Source organism: Cariama cristata, unplaced genomic scaffold (assembly GCF_000690535.1).
Source record: "Cariama cristata isolate BGI_N322 unplaced genomic scaffold, ASM69053v1 scaffold1389, whole genome shotgun sequence".
NCBI classification, from domain to species: domain Eukaryota; kingdom Metazoa; phylum Chordata; class Aves; order Cariamiformes; family Cariamidae; genus Cariama; species Cariama cristata.
This window is the reverse complement of record NW_009637230.1, coordinates 1-20,707: the sequence shown is the minus strand read 5'-3', so window position 1 is coordinate 20,707 and position 20,707 is coordinate 1. Positions and strand designations below refer to the sequence as shown.

The 20,707-nt window shown below is 38.6% G+C and overlaps 1 protein-coding gene across 1 annotated transcript in view; it reads right to left on the bottom strand.

The window, feature by feature from the left end:
• The window catches only part of POLR1A (polymerase (RNA) I polypeptide A, 194kDa), a gene marked incomplete at its 5' end in the record, with an annotated part of 33,835 nt that extends 14,040 nt beyond the window's left edge, over positions 1-19,795 (bottom strand). The window contains 22 exons of the mRNA XM_009708204.1: positions 67-288; positions 815-980; positions 1,710-1,792; positions 1,982-2,134; positions 3,044-3,142; positions 3,478-3,636; positions 3,749-3,831; positions 5,930-6,113; positions 6,569-6,712; positions 7,530-7,720; positions 8,113-8,371; positions 10,066-10,293; positions 11,124-11,246; positions 11,451-11,624; positions 12,782-12,941; positions 13,415-13,517; positions 14,201-14,287; positions 16,302-16,411; positions 16,520-16,605; positions 17,523-17,630; positions 17,721-17,870; positions 19,591-19,795. Coding sequence (XP_009706506.1) covers positions 67-288; positions 815-980; positions 1,710-1,792; positions 1,982-2,134; positions 3,044-3,142; positions 3,478-3,636; positions 3,749-3,831; positions 5,930-6,113; positions 6,569-6,712; positions 7,530-7,720; positions 8,113-8,371; positions 10,066-10,293; positions 11,124-11,246; positions 11,451-11,624; positions 12,782-12,941; positions 13,415-13,517; positions 14,201-14,287; positions 16,302-16,411; positions 16,520-16,605; positions 17,523-17,630; positions 17,721-17,870; positions 19,591-19,795 — 3,277 coding nt within the window. The remainder of the gene's footprint in view (positions 1-66; positions 289-814; positions 981-1,709; positions 1,793-1,981; positions 2,135-3,043; positions 3,143-3,477; positions 3,637-3,748; positions 3,832-5,929; positions 6,114-6,568; positions 6,713-7,529; positions 7,721-8,112; positions 8,372-10,065; positions 10,294-11,123; positions 11,247-11,450; positions 11,625-12,781; positions 12,942-13,414; positions 13,518-14,200; positions 14,288-16,301; positions 16,412-16,519; positions 16,606-17,522; positions 17,631-17,720; positions 17,871-19,590) is intronic.
• Between the last annotated feature and the right edge of the window lie 912 nt (positions 19,796-20,707).

Sequence of the window (20,707 nt, the reverse complement as noted above, 5' to 3'; positions counted from 1 at the left end):
AAAAAAATCACTGAATTCTGCAACTTTTTTTAAACAGCTTGGTCAATTCAACTGCTTCTGTGTTACCTGTAAAGTAGCAGGATCTCTTCCATTTTTGATTTCTCCTCCTGGAATCTGTGCTTTTACACTTGCCATTTTCTTTTGGGAAAACATCAGAAAACCTCCTTCTCTTTGCACAGAGTTTTGGTGCCTGGTTCGCCACTTTTTGATGGCTTTGAACTGCTCGTTAGCTTGGTGTGACTCCATCCTTGCTAAAGCTTCATCCAGATGGTTTGCCTTCTGGATTACCTGTACGAAAGTTACCTGTATGATTATTCTTCTTTCTACACTCACTGTAGCAGAAAAGGCAAAACAAACTGAAAAGCTCATCTGCTGCCACTCAAAATGTTCAGCCGCTGTAAAACCATTTTCAAAATTGGTTTTCAACGCAACTGAGACAAAACTCCTTGTACCTTTATGTGACTATTGCCATTCTTTAATAAGCAGTGATGACACTGGTAAAAGCAAGTTAATCAAACTTGACAGACTGAAGAGTAAGGTCATCTCTGTTGAATCCAAATGCAGAGTTAGAATAGATGAGAACAGGGCGAGTGCTTGGTGCTCTGTTGAAATTGAGGCTGCTTAAATCATGCCACAGACTTAAGATTCGCTTCCATATTTTGAATACAACGGCAAATAAAACTGTAGGTTAGTCTGAGAGTGACCGAGAGAAACACCTATGCGACTGGATCCCTAACAGATATGCCAGATGTTAACTGGGTATTTCAGTCTCCCCCTTCACCCCATAGAAATACTTAAGATTTAGGTATTCTACCTCGTAGTTTTCTGCAATGAAAGGAAACTGCTCGGGTTGTAAGAACTGAGTTTTAGGGATATCAAGCCCATCTTCTCCATACAGAAACTGCACCACACTGCCATCACTATCTCGTACAGTCAGGTCATACTGAACTACCAGTCCTTCCAAATGTTTTATGACACACCTGTTAGAGACAGAAAAAAAAAAAAGAAAGAAAAAAACCCTCCACTAAGAGGCTAGAAAGCAACAAGGATGATTACACTCTAATATGAAAAATACTGTTTTCATTAATATCCTAAGTAGACTTAAGGGCTGATCAAGAATTCTGGAAGCTAAAAATCATGCAGGCACGACACACAGGTGAAATGTGTAATGATACTGCAAAGCTTTCTGCATGTTGCTCCTTCCAGTTTCCTTGGACTGAAATGAGTTAAAATGAAATAGCAAATTACTTTCTATTTCTGCTGTCAGTCTTAAACAGTTGTCCGAAAGAAGGGGGCATCTCCCCCTTAGAACCCCTCAGTAACCTCTCTGAAACAATCAAAAAGTTCCATCATCTATAGACTGGAGGTGTTGCTTGAATAAAAACGAGGGCCACATAATGTGCCCAAGAAAAACTAGAGTTGCCTGGAATTTGTACATCTTTACTTGTACCAGGAAAAAGATCTCTCCAGAAGGAAAACTTGCTGTTGCTGCAACATGCCAGAGGTAAGTCAGAGGCAATAAAGTTCCACTTGACCTAGCCCTCTAGAAAGTCGGCCTTAGAACAAACATTCAACATCTAAGCAATACAGATGCTTCTTCTAGTCTACAGTACTCTACAAAAAAACCCAACCAAAAATAAAAACCGACCAAAAAACCAACCAAACAAATGGATCTTTTAAAGGCTTAAATTCCAAAACAAGCCTCTTACCTTTGCAGGTACCCAGAACGGCTGGTTTTGACAGCTGTATCCACGAGACCTTCCCTGCCAGCCATGCAGTGAAAGAAGAATTCCTGAACATAAGCACAATACCATCAGCATTCTGCCGAGAAGCACACCACGACTGGTAATTTATGCTCTTTCTCAAAAGCTAGTATGAAAGTATGGTGAACAAAGCTGATTTATCTATAATCACAGACACTGTATTAAAATACCAAGATTTGGATAAACTTCAGTATAAGCAAAAGCAGTATTAGACTTACAGAAGGTTTGATTCCAGTGAGGAATCTGCCAGTCACAAATCCTCCTGAGCTAGGGGAAAAATCATAAGGCTGGAAACATGGCAGCGATTTGCCAGATGCCATCAGTGGAGGTCTTCGACCTTCCAACTCAATCTGGCCCAGCAAACAAGAAATCTAAATGTGGACAGGAAAAAAGGAAACATCACTTTTCCATCCAACTTTTTTCTCACATAAGTTCAACAATTTTTCTCGAAAAACATAGTTAAAAAAAAAATGTTCACTAAATGTTCTTTAACTACATGTCGACGTGTTCATTAAATGGGCTTGCTACTGATGGGCAGAAAAGGCATGTAGATTCCATGTGGTCTTAAGTTATTCCAGCCCCCTGACTCATCCTCAACATCTCCATTCTCATTCTGTATGTTTATTTTAATACGAAGAGATGTGAAACTAAAAATATCTAAGTATTTTTTAGGTCCCTACATCACCCTTACCTCCTCTCAGGAGCGTACTAAAAACAGAACAAAAAACCCAAACAAAAACACGCTCTCTCTTGAGTTTTGGTCATTCTTTCTCAGAGACAGAATTTTAGGTAGCCTTTTCATGTAGTGTTTAGTGCTTGGTGTCTGTATTGCAGAAGGCAAAATGAAAAAGCATCCTTGCCATCTCTACCAAAATCAAAGTAAGATTTAGTTGTTCCTATTCAGTTACGGAAGAAGGAAACAGCGGGGTCAGTCTCCAAAAGAGGCCAGGAAAAGTTCTCTTTCTCCTACCTTAGGTTTGTTTGCATGATCTGCAGCATTCCTGCTAACAAGAAGGTCTGCCGCTTCTACAAATCCTAATATACTAATAACTGATGCAAAAATTGGAGGTTATAATGGAAACTGACTCTCCTCCACCACCCACTGAGGTTTTTATTACATCCTTCTAAAATTTTTCCACTCCAAAGGCCTCTCTTCCCAAAGCTCAGAATAAAAATCTTGCTTTGGTATTAGATATCCACACAACAGCTTCTCAATAGCTTGCATTCTAGGACAAATCACATCACCACATGGAGCTGCTAAGTATTCTAGCTGTCATTACCTGCATTGTATTTACAGTGGATCCTTTGGCTCCTGACTGTACCATCAACTGCAAGTTGTTCTCTGGAAACCTCCTGTAGAGACCAAGGGGCATACAAACCTAAAGAGTTGTGGTGGAGTGAAGAGAACAAAATCAAACCGCTATTAATAAAATAATAAACCAAAGCAATTCCTGTTGAAGGCTTTAAGAAAGTGAAACGATGAGTAATCACAAACATGCCAATTTATAATTTTAAAAGCATTTTGAATGTGAAGCCATCTTCTCATTCAGGAAGGACAAGGTTGAGGTGGCAAGGCAGTACGTGAAGCCTCATGCCAGGAATAGATCGAAAGCTTCAGCCTCCAGAACAGTCAGGCACTCCTCATCAACATTAAGTTAACTTAATAAGAAAGTCTCCAAACAAGATTAGTATACACAGATGCCTCAATGCCAACCTTGTTAACTTCATTGTTGTAATTGTTTACTTCCTCCTTGAATTTCAGATCAACCATGTTAAAATCCCTCTGGTCTTTGCAGAGATGGGCATCCTGCCATTTCCCTTGGGCCTCCTCACATGATGCTGTTTCTGGCAAATTAAGAGCAGCTCTAACAGCCTGAAAGTAAAATATGCGGGTTTTTAGGTGCTAAACAGACCTGATTAAACAGGGTAGGATTTCTAAAATTTTTAATTATGGAGGGAAAAAAAATTCTGCAAGACAGACTTACTTCAATACCACACTGGCTTGACTTTTCAATGATTTTTTGTCTTTTGTGGTCTGCTTCAGGTTTAACCAAAATATCTTCAATTCCTGTTAAAGAAGAGTGACAGACCACATAATGATCTAAACTGAGAAAGAATGGAGCAAGAAACCACATTTGGTGTCAGGGATTTTGAGAGGAAGAAGTTGGAAAAGAAAGTCACAATTAAAGATATAATAATTGTTAAAAGCCAGACTAACTGCAGTTTGACAAGAAAAAAATAATCTTGAGTGGCTTTTTGAGGGAGAAGGCATAGGCTATCAACAAAACACGCAACATCCGCTAAGCTAATCATTAAGGGTGCAAAATCAACTCCCTAACTTAAAAAGTCTTAACTATAGCAGTGTCTATAAAAATCTTAATTGGTGCACTTGCACACAAACAAACATGTTACAGGCCAGCCACATCAAGCTGTTCTTTCTCTTCCATCCACTTCCAAGTACCTAGTAGCTGACTTTTGGAGCAGCTGGCATTTCCTAGTTTTAAGAAGGTAAACTAAAAATACAGACCTTTGTGATGACAGGACCAGGAGAACAACAATTTAGAACAAATTAAAGGTTGGAACCCTAACTCCTGTAAGCTATTTGTAAGGAGTCCTGCAAAAGTCACTAAAATGGTCACTAAAATGGCTGGAGCACGTGATGGATGAGGAAAGGCTGAAAGATGTGCGTGTTTGCCCCTTAGAGATGCAAGGAAACAAAATTTTCTTCACAAGGAAAAAAATTTTGACAATGTATGTGATCAAATGTTGGCACAGGGACCTAGAGAAGTTGTGCAATTGCCATCCCTGGAGATATTCACAACTTGACCGGGCACAGCCCTGTGCAAGCTCATCTGGTAGGACTTGCTTTAGGCAGGGAGCTGCATTACATGACCTCCGGAGATTCCTCCGAGGCTACATGTATAGCAGCTCCAGGGCGACAAGTAGGACACTTTACTAGTGAGTTACACGCACAATTACAAGGCAAAGGAGCCTATGGCCCTGTCACGTGTCCCTCTGTCTTCACTCTTTCTGTCCAGTCATGCTCTCCTTTTCCCATTACACCCTTGTCTCTTCTACTTTATCTCCTTCTCCTGAACCTTATTCATCCCACCCCAAAGTCGCATTTTACTCCGTCCCAAATCATCTCATCTTCACCAAATCCGAGACTCTAGCTCCAGTCCCACTTCTCTTTTTATGATGTTTTAACTATCTAGTGATCCCAGCCTCATCATCTTTTCCTAACTAGTTTTTACACCCTGGCTCTCAAGACATATTTTCTATGTCTTACAGTCAATTAATCACCTTCCTCACTTCAACAGATCTCCCTCCTTTTTCCTTGGCTCACAGCAGTCTGTTGGTTCCTCACTACTGCTGTCTATCAGTTGACTGTGTCTGCATAACTCTAAGTGATCACATTGTGTCTTCAGATAAAAGTCAATTCAAACTCTCCTGCTGCTGTATTTCATTAGTGTAAAAACATCTTGTAATGCTTTACATGGTAATTTGAAATATTTCAACTATCGCAAGAAGAGGGGAGTACAGTAAGGGTCAAATTTTTATTGCCTGCCAAGTGAATTTTTGTATGAGTCTGCAAAACTATAATGAAAGTCAAACATTTACCAAAAGATTTACAGTAGAATGAGAGATGCAAGACTTGACTAATAACTCCACAAAGTTCTTCCATCTCACTTTATCAGTTGTTCTGGTTTCTACACAACAGGTTTTTTTCAGAGAAGTTAAAAAAACCCCAAAAACCTCACTCATAGGAGGTTGTGATCTAAACAGAATTTCAACACAACACATTTAGGCCCTGTATGCTTTGATTAGGCAGGACAGAAGAGAGAACCTCAAAGACTCATAGGAGGTTGTGATCTAAACAGAATTTCAACACAACACATTTAGGCCCTGTATGCTTTGATTAGGCAGGACAGAAGAGAGAACTTCACGGACATACTCAGGATCATATTTTCTCTTTATGCTTAGAAGGCCAGCTATACACCAACTAGAACAAAAAAGACCAAAAAAAAAGGCAGGCAAACAGCTATCCCACTCAAGGACAGTCTTGCAAAATTTTATTTACAGAACTCTTAGCATGTATTATGCCCAGCAATGTCTGTTTTATATCTCAGGATACGAGATAGTGAACTAGTCCTTGTGTTACTCACCCATGGTAAATCCCCTGTACAGCTGCAGATAAGCGGTAAAGAGGCGTCCTAGACACGTTAGCACTTTCCCACTAGTTTCACCCCCGTAGATTTCATAGCAACAGTGGACCAGGCCATAGGCAGAGCTGCCAAAGTGAGCTTTGTCCAAGACTCCACACAGTAATTCCCCCTTTCTAATAATAACCTGAAAAATAAAACAGAGCTATTCAGGAAAACAGAAATTTTGATCTTATTATGATCTCCCCAGGTTTTTCTGTGTAATCTACATGAAAACACATTTAAGTTTAAAAAGCCCACATATTAGTGAACAGTTAAATACAGTTAGATTATCTATACTTCCAGAGTTTATAGCAGAAATAAAACTTCTAACACCATCTGTATTTTTCCACCTATAAAGTCAAACAATGAAGACACATGGTCAAACAAAACCAGATGGAATCTGTATCAGTCACGATCAGAACAGAGTTTTTGCTGACCCCCAGGTCTACCCTCTAATCACCACCTTCTGGCAGTAACTGTTTCTCATTATCTGTTTTTAACTTTGTCATCTCCTGGCTTCCCTTGCCATTCCTTTACTCTATACACAATTTTATTACAAAGCATCCCAGCCCAGCCTCCAGAGTTGCTGCCCCAGCATACCTGAGATTCACACATTGAATCAAGATTTAGACAACTGTTTGCAGATCCCTTTACCCAGGCTCTTCCACCGATCTTAGCTTTCCCAGTCAAATTCAGTGGGACATGTTTTTCTGGAATGATGTTTATTAACAATGTAGAAACAACCTAGAAAGAAGAAAGAAAAGTGGCAGGAACTATTTATTTCCTATATTCCCTTCTCAACATAAAGAATTTGGCATGGAGGAGAAAAGCAGCATCCTATATGAATTTTCTCCACTGACAGCAAAGCTTTAAAAGCTCAGAAATCTGAAGTTTACAAGACAGAAATATCCTCTTGCTACCATAGCCTTTGAAAGATCAGTGAGCTGAGACACATAATTATTCAAAACCATATGGCACCAAAGATTTTTCCAATAATTAGATATATACACACACATATATATTCAAACAAAGAAAGAGTTGTCTGTTGGGTTTTACAGGAAAAACTGGGAGAGAATTTGCCCTACTGTGTTATGAGACATAATACTTGGATTGAATGTTAAACTCTCTTAAATAGTAGAAAATGGAGCACTCACTCAGGCTTCCCAGATATTACATCAACCTAATGATCTCAACCAAAAAGTCAAATACCAGAATATTTACCTACAACCTTTAAGTTCAGAGATTTAAAAGCACTGACTGGCATAACTTAGTTTATCATGATCAACAAATTTCTTCTCTGCTCCCACACCTGTAAACTGCAGCATTATACTTCTATCTGCAACACTGTTCAGAGCAGCAAGTAGAAGTACCATTCTAATACTGTCATTTTAAATGAAAGATGACTCCCATAGCTGAATACAAGCTCAACAAGATATACATGGTGTTGATCAGATGATGGGATCTGGCTTTTCAGCAACCCTCAGCAACACTATTTTCAACATTAGCATTCTGCTTACTTTGGAACCACTGGCACTCTTTAACTCAATAAATTATAAACTACCTGCTTTCCTGTCCATAATCGTTGTGGTTTCATAATGGCAGGAGGAAAGATTTTAATTCTTCCTTTTTTGTCTGTTAGTCCTCGATAAACAAGCTCCATATACTGCTCTCTGGTGAAAAAGCAGCCCCGGATTGTCATGCTGACTCCAGAAATCATGTGATCCTGGATCAAGCCAGGAAGTGGCTTCCCATCTAAAAAAAAAAAAAAAAAAAAAAAGGGTTAGGGGAAGTAACGAGTCATGTGCAAGCAGCTCCCAAAATTATTCCAGCTGGATAAAAGCACTGAAGTAATTTGTAGAGAACTTGTCATCACAGCATAACTCTCTACTAAATCTCTTCTGGACATTGACATCAAAAGGAATGAGATTGTTTGGATGTGCTGATCCTTCTTTAGAAGAAGAGAACAACAAGTGGAGACAAAACAGAAACCAGGAACAAGTTTCAAAAACAAATTAAAAAAAAGGAAAAAAAATCAATCTCATTTATCATTAGACAAAACAAATCAAACAAACAAACTAACTAACAAAAAAAAAAAATCCAACAAAGTGATTTCACATAGGAATAAATTTATCTGACAGTTTTACTTACCTTTGGAACCAGATACTGTTCATCAGTAAAGGCTAAGGTGTAGGCTTCTGCTCTACCTAGCTCACTCTGTGGAAAATGAGCATTCATTTCATCACCGTCAAAATCAGCATTGTAAGCCTTGCAGTTGGCATAGTGAAGCCTTAACACTTTTTCTCCAGGCAAGATTCGGGCCCGGTGAGCTTGGATGGAGGGTCTATGAAGCGTGGGCTGGCGGTTCAGTAAAAGGACATCTCCATTTTTAATATGTCGACATACCTGCAAGAGAATTTTTATCGCTGCCTATAAGGCATTTCCATACATGCCTCTGAAAAGGCTGCGTCTTAAAATATAGACAGATTCAAAACATTTTCTTTCTAGTGTTAATGTTCTGTGCAAAAATTGGTCAGAGAATCAAGACTACTTGCCCCTGAACGCCCTCTGCTCTGCACTAAACCACACTCTAAGGCTGCATATCCTCCATTAACTCCCACAAACCACAGTGATCAAACAAAGTTAACAGCATGCAAACCACGCTCTACCAATCTCTCCTCTCCCTTGGCAATATAGGGATCAAAGACTGAAAAAGAAAGAAAATTATGCCATTTGTAAATGAGAAAATAAAACTATTTATGCAAAGCCCACCGGGCTGAACTGGTAATACCTGTCACCATACACCCTGCACTGGACATCCTAGAATAAGGTAATAACATGACCCCATAGTTGAAGCAGAGGCCAGGGATCTCTGAGTTATAAGTTCAGGTTTGAGTACAACACAAAATATTCTTATCTAGAACCTAGTCTCTCAAAACAGTCTCATTTTAATTTCTCCGTCAGTTACACCCATATATCCATTTAAGCGATTATCAACAGGAGTGTGATAAGCTCTTTGTACAGTCTAAATACTGTTATGTTTACCACTGTGACAGGTTCTGAGAGAACTGACATCACAGAAATACTCAGTCTTAAATATTAAATCTCTGCCACATCTCTGTTAGAGACAAGGGTATACATAACAGACACTGTGAAAAGACTACTCATCACCAAAACTTTTGCCCTAGCAGCTAAATAATAAGTCCTCAACTCTTGCAATGGACAGAGATACAGTTATTAAGAAGTTTCAAAGGCTGATTAAGCTGTACCACAGCGAAATCAAACCCTCCAGCAGCTCCAAGGAACAACTGATACAAGCACTAAGCATTTCACAAATGTTAATGTCCGTACAGATGGGTATCAGTGTGGTTGTTTCCTGTTTTGTCATCTGTGAAATGAGACGGTGATGGGAAGACGCATCCCAGGTTACAGCAGTCAGCGCTAAAACACAGATCACTCCTCCCCGGTCAGTGCCGCTACCAGCACGGCTGACACAGAAGGGAAGACTCTACTTCGTACATACTCACAGGCACCCCACTCCTGGAAGACACACCACATCAGCTGCTTGTGTTGTACCTACTCTACAAGTACCTACTCTGAATTTCATCCTTCAGAACTACCACCAAAAATCTGCTCCAAATACAGAACCTATTTATTATTTCAAAAGGAGAGGGGAAAAAAAGACAGAATTTGCAGAGAAGGACAGAGAGGCAGGGGGACATAAAAGCATAAAATGAAAGCAATATTTTATCTTCCATACCGCTAAGGCTTCCCAATAGTCAGCTGCAAAAGAAAGGCTACTCCGCATCTTGGCATCTCCACACACGGCATATTAAAATTCAGGATGGAAAAAATGATTTTTAGAATTTGAAAAAGTATCAAGCTTTTCTTCCCACCTCACCCCCAACTTTTTCTCAGCAACCAACTAAAAGACAAGATAACCCTGCCCTGGGAGTCTTTGTGAGCCGGTCCATTGGAATGACTAGCAAGTACAGTAGTAGTAGTAGTATTTAAAAAAAACAAACCAAACCAAACAACCAAACAAAACCCAAACCACTACCGGTGTGGGAGGGCTCTGACAAGCCCTTTGTCATACTCACAATCTTCAGTCCTGACTGGGGTGCACCTGAGGAAGGAGTGAGGAGCTGCTTAGCTATGGCTTCTCTCTGGGTCAGGCTGCTCGCACTCAGCACTGTACGAGATCCATCTTCATTAATGACCATGGAGGCCCCAGGGTGAACCTTTGGGCCATTTATGACAGCCTGCCTCAGCTCTTTGACATTCCAGGGAGTGACTGGCTGAGGATAAGTCAGTTTGGTAGCAAATACCTAGACAGGAGGGAAAAGAGGCAAGAAATAACAAGTTGTTCAACTTTGGCTTAAAACAGTACTAAGTCACTGACAAAATAGCATCAAATGTTAACTTATACAATGTAAACATAAATTACTTTAAGCTCTTGGATGCCTTTCCTCCTCAATCTGCTGTCATGCCAAATAAATATTTTTCTGTTTTGAATCTTCTAATATAAGAATAGAAATTATGTCGATTTTACGATTTTCTACTGCAGTAGAAAAGGAAAACTCAATTAGCAGTTAAAAAAAAAAGAAAACACGATTTTTAGATTCTGCAAACAAACTGACAAGTGCAGAGACAAACTGCATTATCACCAGGTCCATTATTTGCAGATAAGCAAGCAGAAAAGGTGATATAATAAAAAGCTCGAATTCAGGCTTGGTGTCATCTCAGTGTGGTTAAAATTCATTACAGATGAATGAAGTTGGTGACATTATTATGGCTTTTTCTTAAAAGGCTGCCATAGCTTGTTACAAGATACACTGTACAAAGACCACAGGAGAAACAGGATCTGCTTATAAAGTTCGCACCAATTCATCATCCCAGGAAGCAAGTACAGCTTTTTCTTTTTTTTAATCCTCTTTCCCAGATGTGGTGTTCAGAATAACAGTAAGAATTTCCTGCTCTTCAATGCTCTTTATTAACACACAGTAGTAACATACAGCAAAACACACTGGGGAGGAAAAAGTCCAGTTGAGTCAGAAAATCTCTACATTTTAAACTGTTTGCTGTGTAGCTGAAAGTGTCATAGTGCAGTTCAGTCCCCCGCTGCACCAAAAAGAAACACTCTTTTATTTATTCTTACCATAGGAATGCCAATCTCATTGGTACCAATGTACATATCAGGGCAAATGACTGATCGAGCAGCAAAATCCACACGCTTTCCCATCATGTGCTTGCGGAACAGTCCTTCCTTCTTCTCTAATAGCTTTGAAAACAGAAGTTAAATTAATGATTAAAATGTGAAAGCATGCAACATCAGACAGATTCTCCAGCTATTACAGTGATGAGTATCATGAAAATGTCTACATACTAGCCACAAATATTTCACTTTTTTCTTATTCCATCAACTTCTCTTAACTGTCTGTGATATACAAAGTCCAGAGTCTCTACGATTCTACCTGCTACCCACCTGACGAATACCAGGGTATTTTTCTGTCATTAGTTTGTCCATGTCACTATCAAATACAATGTTGACATGGGCCTGAAGACGAATCCAAGCATTGTACAGCTTATCTGCAATGGTCTGTCCTGGAATCATTGTCAGGACAGAATGGTCCAGTGGTTCATTATTCTCTTCTGTCTCCTACAGAAACAGAAATTAGAAACTTGGACTGAACAAAAAACACCATCTGTTTATTAGGCTGAAATTATAGTAATAAATAGTAAATGAAACATTGGTCATTATATTGTAGCTCATTAAAGACACTTAATTTAAAAAAAAAAGCATTAACAATGTAAACTTAACTTTCAAATTATTACAACCAAGTGCCTCACAGGGTCTGCTGTCAAGCTTCAGAAACTGACTTGGGTGGGAGATCTCCAAACACCACAGCTACATATACCAGCGGGATTTTAAAAGATGATAGTTAATCAATTATCTCCTGGTCCTCTTTCCAAGCTAGCTGTTACTGGTTAGTCAGTCTGTGCTACAAATCACTGTGCTACTAGAAAGTCCTGTTCTTAGATAAAAGTAATGTAAATCCAAGAGCTTTTATCACCTACATCACTTTGTTTTCACAGTCTAAAAGTCAGTATACCAACGTTTTAAGAACGTATCTCCACCTAGTGGCTACATTCTGAGTAACTAAAAATGTTTTCTAAATGTTTTACACTTGAGATGTAAATCAAGTTCAGCTGAAACTAAGTCCAGTATCAAAGAACCCTCAATAATACAATCAATGAACAAATATGAAAAGGGGCATGGTGACATACATCGTTATTTACCACTATACAACCATGTGAACTGGTTGGTAGCAAACAAGCATTGTTACTAATTAATGTTATTTGTGAATTTTTGGTTCTATTTAGACATCTATGGTCAAAACTAATCACTAACACAATTGGCTCTACTAGGCTTAGAAGACAAAGTGGCCTTTTCCCTCCCTGTCATTTTTGACTCGATGAGATGCTGGAAAAGTTTTATTGTGAACTGCTTGTGCCGTACATATTTCATTCTCCAGGAACAGGAGCCCTTTATGTCTCACATATAGTAACCTAACACAAAAACCATGACTAAAGGAGTCTATGTACAATGTTTTTCCCTTTCTATGAGGTAGGTGAGCAGAAAGAGGCATGAGGCAAAAAAACAAAACAAAACAAAAAGCTATGGAGAACATCTCCAGCAGCACATACTCCAACGGCCCAGGCAAAAACTGTTATTCGAACAGTTTAAACAGGAGCCTACCTGAACTCAACCCACATATTCAAAAAGCAAAGAGTAAGATCATCAGCAACTCTTACTGTTTGGATTTCTTCTGCAACTTTTATTGGTTGACATTGTTCTTTTGCCATGAAAACCAAGAGCTTCCTTATCATTTTGGCATCTTTCATGACAGCCTGCAAGTTCACAGTCTGACCATTTGTAAACAGTCGGTCTCCAACACGATTTATGGGACGATACCTACAGCAGATGAAAATTACTTTAGAAGATTAAAGTCACCGAAAAGTAGCATGATAAACCTCAAACTTTCTAAGCTAAGTCTTCAATGCATGAAAAATAATCCCTATAAGCTAACAGCGAGCATTTAAAACTTCATATACTATACTCGAACAGTCATGAAAGAAGAATGATTCCTTAACAAGAATTTCTACCAGTACTATACAGTTATAACATTCTATAATAATTTAAAGTACTAATACCAGAATACAGAATACATTTTTTCATCACTAGTATTTCAGTCCTTTAACAAACTCATTTGAAGTTATAATAAAACTATCATCAGTTACTGCTGTGATTTTTATTTTTTTTTTAACACTCCACTGACACTTTAGCAAACCAGTGTCTGTACTATAGATGTTTGCATCTCTGAGTCCTGCAAAAAGTATGTGCTAAACCCCATGATTTCTATGAAAGTTTTTTAGGGGAAATTTTACCTTGAAGGTGGAACCACAAGTAGATCTAAGAAAAAAATATCTGGACTGAATCCCGAACTGTCATGGGGATCCATCCCAGGGAAGAGATAACGCAAAAAGAAACCTAAAAAGACACAATAGGAAAGATAAACTCATTATCACTGCTACTGTTTCGGAATCCAAACCCTCAGATGCATTTGGTCAACCAAGTCAGAAGCATCTTCCAAGTTAAATGCTAGTGAGCTTGTTTAAAAAAACCCAACATTTAGGCATACTTTAGAAAGAATTGTCATTGTTCTTTTTGGTCACATACGTAATTTTTTAGAAACAACTCTGAACAGAAACAAAGTACGGTAAAAGAAAAAAGTAAAACACCAGGAAGAAACAGTTTCCAGCTACTAGTTGTGACTGATACATGAAACTGCTTTGGTTTTTCCCAGCAACTGCAGACATATTCAGAGTTCAGGGAAGTCAAAAGAAGAGACAACTAAATACATTCTCAGTCTTTAACAAATATAACTGTGGGGACTATTAGGTGCAGCACCATATGAACACCAAATTCTCTGTAAACAACAATCATGATTTGTGGGGAGCCACAATTCGAGAACAGCCGATCAAACTATTCATTGAATCCAGCTCTCTGTGTTCACTAGCTACCGGTCCTCTTGTCACAAAATCTATCTTCCAGTCAGGAGTCCTTGAGGCAAAAGGCAAAGATTTGACAAGCAGCTCATACAGGAACATTTACAGACTTTGTCCACTAAACGATACAGAAAACAAAGTAATGTTGCTTTTAACAACCATTACCTTCATTCTTCCACAGAGCCAGGATGTATTCCTTGGCAGTCGTTGGTGTCAGGTATCCTCTCTTTCCTAACTGGCTTTCATCAATAGCTGAAAAATAAAAAAATAAAACAAATAAATTAAAAAAAAAAAATCAGAAGAGGGTACTTTGAAAGGGTTTTTTTTGCTCATGATAAGTACTTCCAGCTCAGAGGAGGAATGGAAATACATACAAAATATACAGGCTGACGTCTACATTAAAATTATCATTAAAATGCTCACTTTGAGAATATGAAATTAACTAAAGAGCCTTCCCAGTATGGAAAAAACAAGCCACTTTTGTGACTACTGGATATCAATATAAGTAACTGAAACAAAACTCAACTTCAACATCTAAAGTGTATGCTTTATTTCATTAATGGTGAGCTGGACACTTTCTTCAAATGATCTCATCCACTGATCAAAACATGAATCAAGAGTCAACCTGCAGCTAGGGAATTCAAAAGTGGGATTCAAGTATTACCAGTGAGATCAAGGTTCCCATGAAATACCCAACTGGGGGATACAATAGTGTCAGTCAGCAACCCATCTATGTTGTAAGTTAGAGTCTGGCCTAGCTGTATTTCAGCGAGGAAGGAAAACACAGTTTTGCTACTGAAAAGCAGAAAGATCATTTTTTTAAAAAAAGTCTGAGATCTTAGGTCTCAATTTCCACTTCTATTGCAGCCAGCCCCTTGTGTCCCACGGAAGCTCGAGTACACGACCCAAGAACAGGCAATTCTCCCATGACTTCAGATAAAGTTTCCTACTCTTCTTTTGGCTAAGGTCCAGAAATCCAGATTTTTCCACACTGAAACCTGAATTCCCCATTCCTTCGCATAGAAAACCTTTCCATCCCTTAAACATGAATGCATCAATGCCAAGATTAAAAGTACTCCCTCCAAGATTCAATACAATGAGCAACCATGACACAGGCAATGCAGAATGTATGTAACCGTATAGTCCATCCCATTTCAGAAAATGTAATACTTCAAGTAATCAAGAGGTGTTACAGCCTTGGTCTTTAAACACTGACAGGAGGAATATATTTCTCACCTGTACTTCAGCTGTGATTGTTAACACAGACTGCAAGAATATGGCTAGTTTTGAAGCTTTCTGTGGTAAGGCAAGGTATTCTAAATCTGGCAACTCAGACTTTCCAGAACAACTATTTTCTCCACTAGCATAATAAAACACACCTGCAGACTTTGGACAGTCCTAAACAGGCTCAAATAAAAAGCCCAAAGTAGTACCCTACAATTTAATGGAGTGAAATCACAGTTGTCACTCAGAAGTAGTAACACTGGGATACACAATCTTTCCTGCCTTTGTTGAATGTGTTATGGATAGGAAGCTAAATGAGTTATGGATAGGATGTTAAAGCAGAGATCTGACCCTTCCGCTTTAAAACCAGTCACTGACATTGTGCTTCTTCAGCCACAACTCCAGAGACTTAATCTAGTATTCAAAGCACAGACTAGCAAATGGAGTAACCTCTCTATATAAACCTTTTCTAAGGGTTAAATAACTCACACACAAATCCACTTCAATTCTACCTGGCTGTGTAAAGGATCAAGAATACAACAACCAAAAAAAAGTAAGTTTAAAGTGATTCAAACCCTATGTTAATTAAGCCTGGAAAGCGTTACCTACTTTCTTTTCTCTCTTTTGCTCTTTAAGAGGAAATTCTTCCGTAAGAGTTAGGATTATCTGATTTTCTTTCTGAAGTAAGGCAGGTCATCTTCCTCCTAGTTAATTTTTTGTCTAGTCTCTCTATTTTAAAAATCTAGCAGAAAATCATCTACCCACAAAAAACAAAGCTTCCCAAAACCACACGAGCATTGACATAGATTATGCTTTTGTACTTCTTTTCCTGACGTACAGACACTCGAAGCTGCAAAAGCACAGAAGGCTTGCAAATAGAGAAATTTGATGGAGTCGGGTACTCCCCTACTGCTGAGTTTACTGTTTTATTTAAATTTTTTATAAATGAGTCACAAGTGCACAGTCACTGCTAGGAATCTGTGCACCTTAAATACAGGAAAATAAGTGCAAAACATATTTGAGTGGAAGACAAATATTTTACCTGTTGGGTCATCCAGAATGCCTTGCTCTCCTGACTTACTGTACACTGTAGAAGGATAGGTTACTGTCAGCTTGCTGTTATGCTCTTTTCGCACAAGTGATCTCCTAGATCTTAAAGGAAATAAAAAAAAATGAGGAAAGGCAGATAAAAGTTAGTATAAATGCTCACAATATTTAACTTTACACCAGCTATTTACTTCCTCACATAGTTAAACTTACTTGCAGTTCGGGCATTTCTTTGAACCCATATGCGCTTTCCAGAACTGTGCTATCAGTTTATTTCTACACTCGCATACATTTTTGACCTGATGAATTAAAAAAATAAAAACTTAAAAATAATGAAAATAATAAAAATAAATTGTAACATTTGACATGAAGAATTCATTAAACACTACACAATTAACACTAACAATCAACACAAACATCATTAGTATCAATGCACACACATCCTTGTATTCATTTAATTCATGCCTTGATCTCTGTGTTCTTCCATCATCTTCCCATATTTGCTGGAAACACAGACCCCTCGATGCTCACCACTCTCTTTTTAAATTTATTTCGTAAATAGTCTTTATTTTTCAAGTTAGTACTGAATTTTAAAGCTTTTTTCTAATGATGATTTAAGAAGACAGAAGATTCATATACAAAGTGCTTAAGGTTAGTTTTGAAACAAGTGATTAAGGAATTAAATTTGGCTTATAAACAAATCTGCTCTAAGATGTTAGACCTTGAAATATCTTCTTCACTAATATTTTCCTTTAACTAACAATGTACATCAAACTGCATTTAAATGGGACAATTCAATTACATAACTCTTTCTAAAAATTTCCCTGTAATTCATTCTCCAAATTTGCTGGATGCATGAGTTCTCAAAAAATGTTCTGCAGCTCGAAACCAGCTGGAGCATCATACAGAGAAGTATCAACATCTGTAGGTAATGTACTGACAATAGCATCAGATTATTTTTATATGATATTTACACCATCAATTTCCCTACACAAAGTGTATTTTCCAGAAGCCTAATCGTTGTACTAACAGAAAATAAAACCTTTTTAATCTTGATTTCAGACATTTCACCCAGAAAGCCCTCTAAATATAACACAGTTCAGAACTCTAGGACAAAATCTAGAGTCTACATGGTCAAAGACAGGCTTTCTTCTGCACGTTACTATTTTAAGAGGATAAAGCTTGAGATTTCTGAGGAAGCACTGATTGTACTTACATTTGAACACTGATCTCTTATTTGACAACTCTGTAGTATTTCCTGAACGTGGTGATTTAGCTCCTCTTCAATTTCTGAACCTGTTGCATCTGCACATTGCTCTAAAAACTAGAAGAAACAGAATAAAAGAAATTGGGATAGCTCTGTAGTTACAGGACTACCAACTCAAAAAGGAATCGACAAATACACGGTACTTGCCCTGTTCAGAATGACTTCAAGATCATGGACGGCATGAAGCAACCCTTTCTCCAGAATCTTCAACTGACTTAGCAGTAAGTGAACCACAGCTCGAGTACATGTCAGCATGTGACAATTTAAACAAGAACCTCGAATTAGAAGGTATAATTTCTGGAAAGAAAAGGGGAAAAAAGTTATCCTGGTAGATTTACTAGCTTGCAATGTAAGCAAGGAGCTAGATTTGTTTGAAGTTAAACAAGGTGCTACTATAATTGAGAAATTAGACTAACTGTTAGATTTAGTCATAAAGAATTGAGCTTAAAAAAAATTTTCTTTCAACCACACAAACCCATATGCAAAGCATGATCTGTAGACAAATTATCTGCAGGCTGTCTACATAACAGATACAGGAAAAGCCCATCATATCTACAGCAACTCTGGGACCAAGGGTGCTCTTACACAGCACTGTGATTACAGCTTCTAACAGCTTATCCCATAAAGGACAATATGGTACCCAAAACACCACACTAAGAAAATTAAATGTCCCGGTCACAAGTATTATCAGTGTCCCTCAAGATTCCTCATGCAACCACATTCTCATCAAGCTTTGGGAAAATATCAGTGGTTTTTATTATTCAGCCTAGCTCCGCACACAACTCACTCAAGCTGCACACAGCACCAGCGGCCTGAAGGCTAGCAATTACTGCTGCATGATTTTATTCCTTGGTCAAATACAAATATTTTACTTCAAAGTTGGGAAAAGACTAGAAATGGGATGGACCTCACCTAACTTCAGTCATCTGAAAGTGAGGTTTTTAGTCTCAATTAATAGCTTATGCAGGAACCAGCTACTGTAAATGGGGAGATCAGCACCTCAGGAGGGAAATTCATCCCAGCTCAGGTTCCTGTTACAGGCTAGATGAATCCTCCTCTTCAAATTGCCCCACTCCTCAAATTCCAGAAGGAGCTAAAAAGTACAACCAGATTATCCATCTAAACTTCAGAAGACCAAAATAAGGCAAATCCTGCCCTTACAGCCAAGAATCATTTTATATTTAAAAGATGACCCTTTGAAAAAACACCCACTTGAAGCACGTCAGAGAAATGTGCAGTTTGACCATCACCAGTAGCTTTCAAAACAAGCTTACAACACCTGTCCCGAAAGATGCACACCAAGTCAAATCTCTGCTCTACATTAGGTATCCCACGTGTCATGTAAATGCAACAGTTGTAAAGCTATGAAAAGTACATGTGTCTGACTCTCAGATGCAAGAAATCTTCTTGACAGCTTTTTTTTTCCTTTTAGTTAAAAAGACTGATGGATTTGTATATAGCTTAGCATTTTTGAACTCTCTGCTGCCACCAAACTTACAATTCTGTATTCTTCCATTTACTTGGCACATATGTTATTTTTCTAGAATAAACTACTCTGTAATAAGAGGACCTACCTACTGGACAGAATGCACAACACAGCTATGTGGAGCAAAAACAAGCCCTGAATGTCCAGGAAGCACTTAGTGATCCTAGGATAAAAGTAGGCAGCTGTCCATGTAAGTTTGTAGTAGCCATTTAAAGGAAAGAATAGTATTTAAAGGAAACAATATTTACTGCGCCAATTAAGGCACAAGACCCTACAGTCAGTCATACCGTTTAGCGACCAACATTCCCCCTCTCTTGTTTGTCAATATTGAGTAAATGTACATCCTGCAAAAGCCTGTATTGAACTATCATGACACAACAAACTTTTTCTACTATATTTGCTGTTATTACACTTAAACTTGGAGAGAAAACAGATCTCAGCACCTTTACTATTTTCAAAGACTACAAACTATATGACACCTTGAGCACCTGCATCCATTTCACCAGCAAGACAGTAATTAAGAATACATACATCAAAAAACAGAGGGTTGTAGACAGTCAGAGGCAGTTCTATATGGCCAAAATGACCAGGGCAGTTGCTGAAGTTCTGCATGCAAGTTGCACATGCTTCTTTGGAGTCTGGAGGTCCCAAAGCCAAGTCATACAGTCCATTAATGGCTGGATTCCCCACATTATCCAAATACTGAGGATTTGTTATGGGTTTTACACTCAGTTTCCTGAAGTTGAAAGAAAAGAACAAAAATCAGTGACAGCAAATGGCCATGATATGCACTTGAATGGTACAACTAGCATTGACATTTAGTAGCTATATGATTTTTTTCATTGATGAAAACATCTTTTTGAGGGCACTTTGCACACACAATGGGAATCTCAAGCTGCACCAGGGGAAGTTCACTTTAGACATTAACAGGCATTTCTTCACAGAAGGGGTCGTTAGGCATTGGAATGGGCTGCCCAGGGAGGTGGTGGAGTCACCATCCCTGGAGGTGTTTAAGAAAAGACTGGATGTGGCACTTAGTGCCATGGTGACATGGTGGTGTTAGGGCAAAGGTTGGACTTGATGATCCCAGAGGTCTCTTCCAACCAAACAGATTCTGCGATTCTGTGAATTTCCGTATCATTGATTTCATTGTCTGCGTACAACCATTCATAACACAGTAAATATTTCTTTAACATCTTTACCCATTCTATTAAGAAGTCAAGTAATTTTGTCTATGTGTCCTCTCAAGCAGTGGGAGAGGTATAAAAACAACAAAGCCACTCAGACGATGACAGCTGCACGTCCTTGACTATATAGTGCCAACATCACACCAACACTAAACAAATGGTGACAGCTCTCTAGAACTCCAGGAGAGATGACCTGCTGGAAAAAGCCACCCAAAAACCTCTGCAATAAAGATCTCAACTCTGCAATACTTACACTAGGGCTAAAATATCTGAACATCTTCCTCTTGCTGAAACCAGCAAAGTCTCTTCCGTGCCGGACACTGAGGATCAGATCCCAGGGCAGGTTTCCAGGAGTGTGCCAACCAAGGAACAAGGCCAGTCTTACCAGCACAGGGCTTCTCCAGGCTCTGACAGGCCCTGCTGGTGTTGAGGTGCAGGGGGTGGGGGGAAGCCAACACACC